This window comes from Doryrhamphus excisus, chromosome 1 (assembly GCF_030265055.1).
Source record: "Doryrhamphus excisus isolate RoL2022-K1 chromosome 1, RoL_Dexc_1.0, whole genome shotgun sequence".
Classification (NCBI taxonomy): domain Eukaryota; kingdom Metazoa; phylum Chordata; class Actinopteri; order Syngnathiformes; family Syngnathidae; genus Doryrhamphus; species Doryrhamphus excisus.
The window spans coordinates 27,310,878-27,324,221 of record NC_080466.1 but is presented as its reverse complement, the minus strand read 5'-3'; the positions used below and the strand labels follow the sequence as shown (position 1 = coordinate 27,324,221).

The 13,344-nt window shown below is 50.7% G+C and overlaps 2 protein-coding genes across 9 annotated transcripts in view; one reads left to right on the top strand and one right to left on the bottom strand.

Annotated features, from left to right (window-relative positions):
- The window catches only part of LOC131099206 (disks large-associated protein 2), a 118,574-nt gene that overhangs the window by 37,535 nt on the left and 67,695 nt on the right, over positions 1–13,344 (top strand). For all 6 annotated transcript variants that reach the window (XM_058046037.1, XM_058046028.1, XM_058046063.1 and 3 more), the window contains one exon: positions 1,322–2,475. In XM_058046037.1, coding sequence (XP_057902020.1) covers positions 1,322–2,475 — 1,154 coding nt within the window. The remainder of the gene's footprint in view (positions 1–1,321; positions 2,476–13,344) is intronic.
- The window catches only part of LOC131100440 (receptor-type tyrosine-protein phosphatase kappa), a 71,256-nt gene that overhangs the window by 2,157 nt on the left and 55,755 nt on the right, over positions 1–13,344 (bottom strand). For all 3 annotated transcript variants that reach the window (XM_058046137.1, XM_058046145.1, XM_058046154.1), the window contains 2 exons: positions 434–531; positions 208–324 (listed from right to left, as the gene is read on the bottom strand). In XM_058046137.1, the coding sequence (XP_057902120.1) occupies positions 208–324; positions 434–531 (215 nt within the window). The remainder of the gene's footprint in view (positions 1–207; positions 325–433; positions 532–13,344) is intronic.

Below are 13,344 nucleotides of genomic sequence, written 5' to 3'. Positions count from 1 at the left end.
TATATGTGCCCTGTGATTGGCTGGCCACCAGTCCAGGATAGGCTCCAGCACCCCTCGTGAGGATAAGCGGTAGAAAATGAATGAATGAATGTCTGTTCTTAAAAATGCAACTTATTTCTTGTATATGTTTCTTCATGCATTTTTTAGCTGGTGCGACTTATAATCCTGAGCAAATTATAGTCAGGAATATACGGTTCTTCTACTTACCCTCTCCAACGTGAACGTGTGGACCACATATTCAGCAAGCGGTTCCACCTCGATAAAAGTCACCTTGAAGTCGCCGTACACCTCAGCGTCATCCGGCCAGTATTTGTAGCACTTGACCTGGATACACACAAAAAGAGTAAAAAAAAACAAAACAAACATGATATTTCCATTGGAAAATACTGAGCCGCATTGTGAAGTCCAGGCAAAAAGCGAAAGTGAAACGTACCCTTCCAACCTCCACCAGATTGGTTACCATGACAATACAGGCCGACTGTTCCTGCCACACCATCCTCCAGAAGTCATACACGGTGTCATGCACAGGACCTAACAACACAAAGGAGGACTTCATTATAAAACAATGATGCCTGGAAAATACTTCATATTATAACATGTACTGCATCTTTTCCCCGTGCATGCGTGGGTTTTCTCCGGGTACTCCGGTTTCCTCCCACATTCCAAAAACATGCTAGGTTAATTAGCGACTCCAAATTGTCCATAGGTATGAATGTGAGTGTGAATGGTTGTTTGTCTATATGTGCCCTGTGATTGGCTGGCCACCAGTCTAAAGTGTACCCCACCTCTCGCCTGAAGAGGGCTGGGATAGGCTCCAGCACCTCACGCGACCCTCGTGAGGATAAGCGGTAGAAAATGAATGAATGTTTACTATATTAGGTGACTATTAAGGTGACTATAGGGGTGTTATTTCACGTTTAGAGGGCTCTAATAGGCCTCACAGCTAAGAGACCCGAGTTCAATTCCACCCTCTCTGTGTGGAGTTTGCATGTTCTCCCCGTGCAGGGGTGGGTTTTCTCCGGGTACTCCGGTTTCCTCCCACATTCCAAAAACATGCTAGGTTAATTGGCGACTCCAAATTGTCCATAGGTATGAATGTGAGTGTGAATGGTTGTTTGTCTATATGTGTCCTGTGATTGGCTGGCTACCAGTCCTTGCCCGAAGACAGCTGGGATAGGCTACAGCACCCCCGCGACCCTCGTGAGGACAAGCGGTAGAAAATGAATGAATGTACATTCTAATTCAAGGTCTTGTCTCGTACAAGAAAGTAGAATAAAATACATATTTAACATTTGGTTTTCTTGTGTCTTCTCCAAAACAGACCAGAAGTTTACACCTTGGTCCCGGTCTCGAAAGTTCAATGAAGGCAGACACCTTCCTCCGGCCAGGAACATGAAGGGCTTATCGGGCAGCCGCTCCCAACACCAAATCCCTTTACCCCATGGCCTCGACTATGACCCCCACGTGCATGACCTCCACGGGCGCCATGGCTCAGAGTCCCGCCACTCCTCCTATCTGCTCAGCCCGACAGAGAGCTGCCCAATGGACTTCCAACATCGCTACTCACCGCGCAGTTCCATCCATTCCGACTGCATGATGATGGCGCCGGTTATGATGCCTCCCGTGCCCTCGTCTGACCACATCTCCAGCAGCACCTTCCCCAGAATGCACTACAGCTCTCAATATTACGACTCGGCCACACGGGACGACTGCGTCGCCATCACAGCCTCCGCCACGTCGCCGGCGGTCGCCGCTGCTGCAGCCGCGGCCGCCGCCTCCTCGCACCATGCCGGCACCAAGAGCAATCGCCTCCCTGCCAACCTGTTGGACCAGTTTGAGAAACAAATGCCCCTCCACCGGGACGGCTTCCACACATTACAATACCAGCGCACATCCACCACCGCTGAGCAACGCAGCGAGAGTCCAGGCCGCATTAGACACCTCGTTCATTCTGTCCAGAAGCTCTTCACAAAATCCCACTCCCTGGAGGGATCGTCCAAGATGAACGGCACAAAAGGCGACATCGGAGGAGGTGGAGGAGCAGGGAGTTACTATCATCATGGCCATCAGTCGAACAAACACGGTAGCAAGAGGAGCAAAAGCAAAGAACGGAAGCACCGCTCCGGCGGTTGGTGGAGCTCCGACGACAACCTGGATAGCGACAGCACCTACCGCACTCCCAGCGTCATGTCACGGCACCACGGAGAACACGTCACTCACTGCTACCCGGATTCCATACATGGGCACCACTTTGGAGACCTGTCACTCAAGACCTCCAAGAGTAACAACGATGTTAAGTGCTCAGCGTGCGACAGCATGGCCATGGCGCCCGAAGGCAAATTCATGAAGAGGAGCTCCTGGTCTACTCTGACGGTTAGCCAAGCTAAGGAGGCCTACAGAAAGTCATCGCTCAACTTGGAGAAAACCATGATGCACCCAGACCTCAAGCCTTCACGAACCTGCCATTATCTGCAGGTTAGTGTCACCAGAAAAGTCTGCAACGCATAATAAACGAGGGAAGCCACGCGTCAAATAGAATGAAATGAATCACAAACGTCAATAAGGGTCTCCCCCATGGCAGAATATTATTGGCAAAATGGCCCTGAGCATGACCAATTTGACGACGACCTAGATCAATATCTAAAAATCCAACGCTAGCTTACGTTGAATGAAGCAAAAAGAACGCAACTGCTGTATTGATTAGTGATCCAGCAGTTTCGGTTTCCTCTGTAACCTCTCTAAGTCAATTCCAGTGTCGGTGATATTGAAAGGCTAATATATTTAACCGGGATTCCCTTTTGTGTGTGGGCTCCCCCCGGGGAACTATTGTTTTTGTGATTCACTCTAAGTCAGGGGTCTCAAACTCAATTTACCTGGGGGCCACTGGAGCTAGGGTCTGGGCGAGGCTGGGCCGCATCAGGTTTTTAAAAAAAAAATAAACGCATTTATTAAAAACAGAAAAATATACAAACTTTTTCAGTGCTTTGGTTCCGATTTTCTACAAGAAAAGCTCTGATAAAACATTCCATTGTTGTGAAATATCTTATTTTTTATTTTTCTACACAAAATAAGATGAAAAATAAATAAACAAATCAAGAATAAAGAAAATCAATAAAATCAGTAATAAATAAATATAATTAAAACTGCAAGCAGTGATGAGCGGGCTCGAGCACCTCGACGCGGTCGGGGGTACGCGTGGGTCGGGGGTACGCGTGGGTCGGGGGCGCGCGTGTGTCCGGACGGGCGCGTGGACGCGCCGTACGAAAAACCACGGCGATGGGATAAGCGGTAAGGGAGTTACGGCACTTGCAATTTTCCGCCAGGAGGGGGCGACGCCGGCGGCGAGGCGGGTGCGCAGTCACGTCCCGTCCGGCGCCCCGAACCGCCATAAAAAAATTTGTGACGATCGGACCGTGCGGTAGGTACTTGCGGCGGATATACGTTTCCGCCTGTGGGTGGCGCTATGCAGTCTATGCGCCCACACGGTAATGGACCGGAGGGTACCCCGAACCACCAGAAAAAATTAGGTGCCGATCCGACCGTGCGGAAGGAAGTTACGGCTGATATACATTTCCACCAGTTGGTGGCGCTATAGGGTATGTACACACACTGTCATAGACCAGAGGGTACCCCGAACCGCCAGAAAAAAATTCGGGCAGATCCGACCATGTGGGAGGAAGTTACGGCAGATATACATTTTCACCAGTTGGTGGCGCTATAGAGTCTATGTATACACACAGTCATAGACCAGAGGGTACCCCAAACCACCAGAAAAAATTTGGGACCGATCCGACCATGTGGAAGGAAGTTACATCTGATATACATATCCACCAGTTGGAGGCGCTATAGCGTATGTACACACACAGTCATAGACCAGAGGGTACCCCGCACCACCAGAAAAAATTTGGGACCGATCCGACCATGTGGAAGGAAGTTACATCTGATATACATATCCACCAGTTGGAGGCGCTATAGCGTATGTACACACACTGTCATAGACCAGAGGGTACCCCGAACCACCAGAAAAAAATTCGGGCAGATCCGACCATGTGGGAGAAAGTTACGGCAGATATAAATTTCCACCAGTTGGTGGTGCTATACAGTCTATGTACACACACAGTCATAGACCAGAGGGTACCCCAAACCACGCAGATTCAAAGAGTGGAGGGTGACCCGACCGACCAAAAAAAAATTTAGAGACGATCCGACCATGTGGAAGGAAGTTACGGCTATATACATTTCCACCAGTTGGTGGCGCTAGAGAGTCTATGTATACACACAGTCATAGACCAGAGGGTACCCCGCACCACCAGAAAAAATTTGGGACCGATCCGACCATGTGGAAGGAAGTTACATCTGATATACATATCCACCAGTTGGAGGCGCTATAGCGTATGTACACACACTGTCATAGACCAGAGGGTACCCCGAACCACCAGAAAAAAATTCGGGCAGATCCGACCATGTGGGAGAAAGTTACGGCAGATATAAATTTCCACCAGTTGGTGGTGCTATACAGTCTATGTACACACACAGTCATAGACCAGAGGGTACCCCAAACCACCAGAAAAAATTTGGGGCCGATGCGACCATGTGGAAGGAAGTTACAGCTGATATACATTTCCACCAGTTGGTGGCGCTATAGTGTATGTACACACACAGTCATAGACCAGAGGGTACCCCAAACCACCAGAAAAAAATTTGGGCAGATCGGACCAAGTGGGAGGAAGTGACGGCAGATATACATTTTCACCAGTTGGTGGCGCTAAAGAGTCTATGTACACACCCAGTCATAGACTGGAGGGTATCCCAAACCACCAGAAAAAATTTGGGGCAGATCCGACCATGTGGAAGGAAGTTACAGCTGATATACATTGCCACCAATAGGTGGTGCTATACAGTCTATGTACACACAGTATAACAGACCAGAGATTGACCCAACACACCAAAAAAAATTTCAAGACAATCTGACCATGAATCAGGAAGTTATGGCAGATATACATTTCCACCAGTTGGTGGCGCTATAGAGTCCATATACACACACAGTCACAGACTGGAGGGTGACCGAACCCACCCAAAAAATTAGGAGACGATCCGACCATGCGTGAGGAAGTTACAGCAGATATACATTTCCACCAGTTGGTGGCGCTGTGTTTTGAACATGGGTCCTGGAGTGTTAGGTGCGTCCTGTCATGATAGACTTCTCCACCGAAAATCATAGTGATACGTGCAACGGGTGGCGAGGGATAATGATTTGAAACTTCTAGGTGGCGCTAGTGTGTCAATTTAGATTGGTGTCACATGGGAGCACCACCAGGGCGCTCAGGCCTGGATTCTGACCTTACGTGTAAGATTTCAGCAGCCTGTGACCTTCTGCGGGCGAAATATGAGCCTTCGATGGTCAATGGCGAAGGCTGACCATTCGCCGTGGCCACGCCCACCACATGTGCTTTACACACATCACAGTCCATCAACTGACATCATCAGTCTGTCAGTCAAACTGTGTATTGACTTTGATGTACATTGCTTCAAGGCAAGGCCAGACACCAGGCAGGGCCAGATAAGGTAAAAGTTAAGGTTAAAGTAAAAGTTTGGTGGCGTGCCACGCCCACATCCTAAGTAGCAGCCCAAAATCCTTCGCAATTTAACGTGGGCCATCCGTCTAGTGTCCGTTGATGCTACAACGGACTCATTCGGTCAAACCCCCTAGGAGGAGTTCGTCGAGATACGACCCCTACATCCTCCCCCAAATGGCCGCCGCCACCTAAAATGGCCGACTTCCTGTTGGTTTTTGAACATGGGTTCTTGAGACTTTTTTGTGCGTCCTGTCACGAGTGATGTCTCCTCCGAAAATCATGCCCATACGTGCAACGGGAGGCGAGGGATAATTATTTTAAAACTTGTAGGTGGCGCTAGTGAGTCAATTTGGCTTGGTTTCAAATGGGGGCCCCACCAGGGCCCTCAGGCCTGGAATCTGCCCCCCCCTTATGAGTTTTCAAGCACATGCGACCTTCTGCGGGCGAATGATGACCCTTTCTTTGTAAACGGCGAGGCCTGAGCATTCGCCGCCAGGCCACGCCCACCACGTGCGCTTTTCCTGCATCATGGTCCATCAACAGGCTTCACCAGGCTGTCAGGCAGTGACCTTGTGACCTCGGTGTTCATCTGATGAATCTCCTGCCAGAAAAAGCCTCATGTAGATGACACGCCTTTAGCCTGTCGCCAATAGGTGGCGCTGCGACGAAATCAGGAAGTGACCTACGGGGACCTTCGGGGCGGGGCCATGATCACATGTACCAAGTATGATGAAGATCTGACCATGTGGAGGCAAGTTATTCACGTCTACAGTTACGCTCGGCGTGCAAGGCCCGGGCAGATGAAAAAGGGCAAAATTTGGGGGCGTGCCACGCCCACATCGTACGGAATATCCCAAAATCCTTCGCAATTTAACGTCGGCCAGCCGTCTAGTGTCCGTTGATGCAACAACGGACTCATTCGGTCAAACCCCCTAGGAGGAGTTCGTCGAGATACGACCCCAACTTCTGGCCCGAAAAAGGCCGGCGCCATCCAAAATGGCCGACTTCCTGTTCGTTTTACAATATGGGTTCTTGAGACTTTTTGGTCCGTCCTGTCACGATAGACGTCTCCACAAAGTTTCGTGACGATAGGTGAAACTGGTGTCGGGGGCCAATTTTTTCAAAAATAAAAGGTGGCGCTAGAGAGTCAATTTTGGAACATTGTTTTCGGGACCCCCACCAGATCGAAATTTTCGGCAGACCTGACGCGCTTGCAAAATTTGGTGAGTTTTCGGGCATGTTCAGGCCCTCAAAATGGCCGTCGAATCGGCAGAATAATAATAATAATAATAATAATTAAAACTGCAAGCAGTGATGAGCGGGCTCGAGCACCTCGACGCGGTCGGGGGTACGCGTGGGTCGGGGGTACGCGTGGGTCGGGGGCGCGCGTGTGTCCGGACGGGCGCGTGGACGCGCCGTACGAAAAACCACGGCGATGGGATAAGCGGTAAGGGAGTTACGGCACTTGCAATTTTCCGCCAGGAGGGGGCGACGCCGGCGGCGAGGCGGGTGCGCAGTCACGTCCCGTCCGGCGCCCCGAACCGCCATAAAAAAATTTGTGACGATCGGACCGTGCGGTAGGTACTTGCGGCGGATATACGTTTCTGCCTGTGGGTGGCGCTATACAGTCTATGCGCCCACACGGTAACGGACCGGAGGGTACCCCGAACCACCAGAAAAAATTAGGTGCCGATCCGACCGTGCGGAAGGAAGTTACGGCTGATATACATTTCCACCAGTTGGTGGCGCTATAGCGTATGTACACACACTGTCATAGACCAAAGGGTACCCCGAACCACCAGAAAAAAATTCGGGCAGATCCGACCATGTGGGAGGAAGTTACGGCAGATATACATTTCCACCAGTTGGTGGCGCTATAGAGTCTATGGACACGCAGATTCAAAGAGTGGAGGGTGACCCGACCGACCAAAAAAAATTTAGAGACGATCCGACCATGTGGAAGGAAGTTACGGCTATATACATTTCCACCAGTTGGTGGCGCTATAGAGTCTATGTATACACACAGTCATAGACCAGAGGGTACCCCGAACCACCAGAAAAAATTTGGGACCGATCCGACCATGTGGAAGGAAGTTACAGCTGATATACATATCCACCAGTTGGAGGCGCTATAGCGTATGTACACACACTGTCATAGACCAGAGGGTACCCCGAACCACCAGAAAAAAATTTGGGCAGATCGGACCAAGTGGGAGGAAGTGACGGCAGATATACATTTTCACCAGTTGGTGGCGCTATAGAGTCTATGTACACACCCAGTCATAGACTGGAGGGTATCCCAAACCACCAGAAAAAATTTGGGACTGATCCGACCATGTGGAAGGAAGTTGCGGCAGATATACATTTCCACCAGTTGGTGGCGCTATAGAGTCTATATATACACACACAGTCACAGACTGGAAGGTGACCGAACCCACCCAAAAAAAATTGGAGACGATCCGACCATGTATAAGGAAGTTACGGCAGATATACATTTCCACCAGTTGGTGGCGCTGTGTTTTGAACATGGGTTCTGGAGCGTTAGGTGCGTCCTGTCATGATAGACGTCTCCACCGAAAATCATAGTGATACGTGCAACGGGTGGTGAGGGATAATGAATTGAAACTTCTAGGTGGCGCTAGTGTGTCAATTTAGATTGGTGTCAAATGGGAGCACCACCAGGGCGCTCAGGCCTGGATTCTGACCTTACGTGTAAGATTTCAGCAGCCTGTGACCTTCTGCGGGCAAATTATGAGCCTTCGATGGTCAATGGCGAAGGCTGACCATTCGCCGTGGCCACGCCCACCACATGTGCTTTACACACATCATAGTCCATCGACTGACATCATCAGTCTGTCAGTCAAACTGTGTATTGACTTTGATGTACATTGCTTCAAGGCAAGGCCAGACACCAGGCTGGGCCAGATAAGGTAAAAGTTAAGGTTAAAGTGAAAGTTTGGTGGCGTGCCACGCCCACATCCTAAGTAGCAGCCCAAAATCCTTCGCAATTTAATGTGGGCCATCCGTCTAGTGTCCGTTGATGCTACAACGGACTCATTCGGTCAAACCCCCTAGGAGGAGTTCGTCGAGATACGACCCCTACATCCTCCCCCAAATGGCCGCCGCCACCTAAAATGGCCGACTTCCTGTTGGTTTTCGAACATGGGTTCTTGAGACTTTTTTGTGCGTCCTGTCACGAGTGATGTCTCCTCCGAAAATCATGCCCATACGTGCAACGGGAGGCGAGGGATAATTATTTTAAAACTTGTAGGTGGCGCTAGTGAGTCAATTTGGCTTGGTTTCAAATGGGGGCCCCACCAGGGCCCTCAGGCTTGGAATCTGCCCCCCCTTATGAGTTTTCAAGCACATGCGACCTTCTGCGGGCGAATGATGACCCTTTCTATGTAAACGGCGAGGCCTGAGCATTCGCCGCCAGGCCACGCCCACCACGTGCGCTTTTCCTGCATCATGGTCCATCAACAGGCTTCACCAGGCTGTCAGGCAGTGACCTTGTGACCTCGGTGTTCATCTGATGAATCTCCTGCCAGAAAAGGCCTCATGTAGATGACACGCCTTTAGCCTGTCGCCAATAGGTGGCGCTGCGACGAAATCAGGAAGTGACCTACGGGGACGTTCGGGACGGGGCCATGATCACATGTACCAAGTATGATGAAGATCTGACCACGTGGAGCCAAGTTATTCACGTCTACAGTTACGCTCAGCGTGCAAGGCCCGGGCAGATGAAAAAGGGCAAAATTTGGGGGCGTGCCACGCCCACATCGTATGGAATATCCCAAAATCCTTCGCAATTTAACGTCGGCCAGCCGTCTAGTGTCCGTTGATGCTACAACGGACTCATTCGGTCAAACCCCCTAGGAGGAGTTCGTCGAGATACGACCCCAACTTCTGGGCCGAAAAAGGCCGCCGCCATCCAAAATGGCCGACTTCCTGTTCGTTTTCCAATATGGGTTCTTGAGACTTTTTGGTCCGTCCTGTCATGATAGACGTCTCCACCAAGTTTCGTGACGATCGGTGAAACTGGTGGCGGGGGCTAATTTTTTTTAAAATTCAAGGTGGCGCTAGAGAGCCAATTTTGGAACATTATATTTGAAACCCATAAAATATAAAATTTTTCGCCAGACCTGATGCGCTCAGCAAATTTGGTGAGTTTTCGGGCATGTTGAGGCCCTCAAAAAGGCCGACGGTTGGCAGAATAATAATAATAATAATAATAATAAACATTACGATTACAATAGGGCTTTCGCACTGGTCAGTGCTCGAGCCCTAATAATTAAAACTGCAAGCAGTGATGAGCGGGCTCGAGCACCCCGATGCGGTCGGGGGTACGGGCGGGTCGGGGGTACGCGCGGGTCGAGGGCGCGCGTGTGTCCGGACGGGCGCGCGGACGCGCCGTACGAAAAACCGCGGCGATGGGATAAGCGGTAAGGGAGTTACGGCACTTGCAATTTTCCGGCAGGAGGGGGCGACGCCGGCGGCGAGGCGGGTGCACGGTCACGTCCCGTCCGGCGCCCCGAACCGCCATATAAAAATTCGCGACGATTGGACCGTGCGGTAGGTACTTGCTGCGGATATACGTTTCCGCCTGTGGGTGGCGCTATACAGTCTATGCGCCCACACGGTAACGGACCGGAGGGTACCCCGAACCACCAGAAAAAATTAGGTGCCGATCCGACCGTGCGGAAGGAAGTTACGGCTGATATACATTTCCACCAGTTGGTGGCGCTATAGCGTATGTACACACACTGTCATAGACCAGAGGGTACCCCGAACCACCGGAAAAAAATTTGGGCAGATCCGACCATGTGGGAGGAAGTTACGGCAGATATACATTTCCACCAGTTGGTGGCGCTATAGAGTCTATGGACACGCAGATTCAAAGAGTGGAGGGTGACCCGACCGTCCAAAAAAAATTTAGAAACGATCCGACCATGTGGAAGGAAGTTACGGCTATATACATTTCCACCAGTTGGTGGCGCTATAGAGTCTATGTATACACACAGTCATAGACCAGAGGGTACCCCGAACCACCAGAAAAAATTTGGGACTGATACGACCATGTGGGAGGAAGTTATGGCAGATATACATTTTCACCAGTTGGTGGCGCTATAGAGTCTATGTACACACACAGTCATAGATCAGAGGGTACCCCAAACCACCAGAAAAAATTTTGGACCGATCCGACCATGTGGGAGGAAGTTACAGCTGATATACATTTCCACCAGTTGGTGGCGCTATAGAGTCTATGTACACACACAGTCATAGACCAGAGGGTACCCCAAACCACCAGAAAAAATTTTGGACCGATCCGACCATGTGGGAGGAAGTTATGGCAGATATACATTTTCACCAGTTGGTGGCGCTATAGTGTATGTACACACACTGTCATAAAGCAGAGGGTACCCCAAACCACCAGAAAAAAATTTGGGCAGATCGGACCAAGTGGGAGGAAGTTACAGCAGATATACATTTTCACCAGTTGGTGGCGCTATAGAGTCTATGTACACACCCAGTCATAGACCGGAGGGTACCCCAAACCGCCAGAAAAAATTTGGGGCAGATCCGACCATGTGGAAGGAAGTTACAGGTGATATACATTTCCACCAGTTGGTGGCGCTGTGTTTTGAACATGGGTTCTGGAGCGTTAGGTGCGTCCTGTCATGATAGACGTCTCCACCGAAAATCATAGTGATACGTGCAACGGGTGGCGAGGGATAATGAATTGAAACTTCTAGGTGGCGCTAGTGTGTCAATTTAGATTGGTGTCACATGGGAGCACCACCAGGGCGCTCAGGCCTGGATTCTGACCTTACGTGTAAGATTTCAGCAGCCTGTGACCTTCTGCGGGCAAAATATGAGCCTTCGATGGTCAATGGCGAAGGCTGACCATTCGCCGTGGCCACGCCCACCACATGTGCTTTACACACATCACAGTCCATCGACTGACATCATCAGTCTGTCAGTCAAACTGTGTATTGACTTTGATGTACATTGCTTCAAGGCAAGGCCAGACACCAGGCAGGGCCAGATAAGGTAAAAGTTAAGGTTAAAGTAAAAGTTTGGTGGCGTGCCACGCCCACATCCTAAGTAGCAGCCCAAAATCCTTCGCAATTTAACGTGGGCCATCCATCTAGTGTCCGTTGATGCTACAACGGACTCATTCGGTCAAACCCCCTAGGAGGAGTTCGTCGAGATACGACCCCTACATCCTCCCCCAAATGGCCGCCGCCACCTAAAATGGCCGACTTCCTGTTGGTTTTTGAACATGGGTTCTTGAGACTTTTTTGTGCGTCCTGTCACGAGTGATGTCTCCTCCGAAAATCATGCCCATACGTGCAACGGGAGGCGAGGGATAATTATTTTAAAACTTGTAGGTGGCGCTAGTGAGTCAATTTGGCTTGGTTTGAAATGGGGGCCCCACCAGGGCCCTCAGGCCTGGAATCTGCCCCCCCTTATGAGTTTTCAAGCACATGCGACCTTCTGCGGGCGAATGATGACCCTTTCTTTGTAAACGGCGAGGCCTGAGCATTCGCCGCCAGGCCACGCCCACCACGTGCGCTTTTCCTGCATCATGGTCCATCAACAGGCTTCACCAGGCTGTCAGGCAGTGACCTTGTGACCTCGGTGTTCATCTGATGAATCTCCTGGCAGAAAAGGCCTCATGTAGATGACACGCCTTTAGCCTGTCGCCAATAGGTGGCGCTGCGACGAAATCAGGAAGTGACCTACGGGGACTTTCGGGGCGGGGCCATGATCACATGTACCAAGTATGATGAAGATCTGACCACGTGGAGCCAAGTTATTCACGTCTACAGTTACGCTCAGCGTGCAAGGCCCGGACAGATGAAAAAGGGCAAAATTTGGGGGCGTGCCACGCCCACATCGTACGGAATATCCCAAAATCCTTCGCAATTTAACGTCGGCCATCCGTCTAGTGTCCGTTGATGCAAGAACGGACTCATTCGGTCAAACCCCCTAGGAGGAGTTCGTCGAGATACGACCCCAACTTCTGGCCCGAAAAAGGCCGGCGCCATCCAAAATGGCCGACTTCCTGTTCGTTTTCCAATATGGGTTCTTGAGACTTTTTGGTCCGTCCTGTCACGATAGACGTCTCCACCAAGTTTCGTGACGATCGGTGAAACTGGTGGCGGGGGCTAATTTTTTTTAAAATTCAAGGTGGCGCTAGAGAGCCAATTTTGGAACATTATATTTGAAACCCATAAAATATAAAATTTTTCGCCAGACCTGATGCGCTCGCCAAATTTGGTGAGTTTTCGGGCATGTTGAGGCCCTCAAAAAGGCCGACGGTTGGCAGAATAATAATAATAATAATAATAATTAAAACTGCAAGCAGTGATGAGCGGGCTCGAGCACCCCGACGCGGTCGGGGGTACGCGCGGGTCGGGGGTACACGTGGGTCGGGGGCGCGCGCGTGTTCGGACGGGCGCGCGGACGCACCGTACGAAAAACCGCAACGATGGGATAAGCGGTAAGGGAGTTACGGCACTTGCAATTTTCCGCCAGGAGGGGGCGACGCCGGCGGCGAGGCTGGTGCGCGGTCACGTCCCGTCCAGCGACCCGAACCGCCATAAAAAAATTCACGACGATCGGACCGTGCGGTAGGTACTTGCGGCGGATATACGTTTCCGCCTGTGGGTGGCGCTATACAGTCTATGCGTCCACACGGTAACGGACCGGAGGGTACCCCGAACCACCAGAAAAAATTAGGTGCCGATCCGACCGTGCAGAA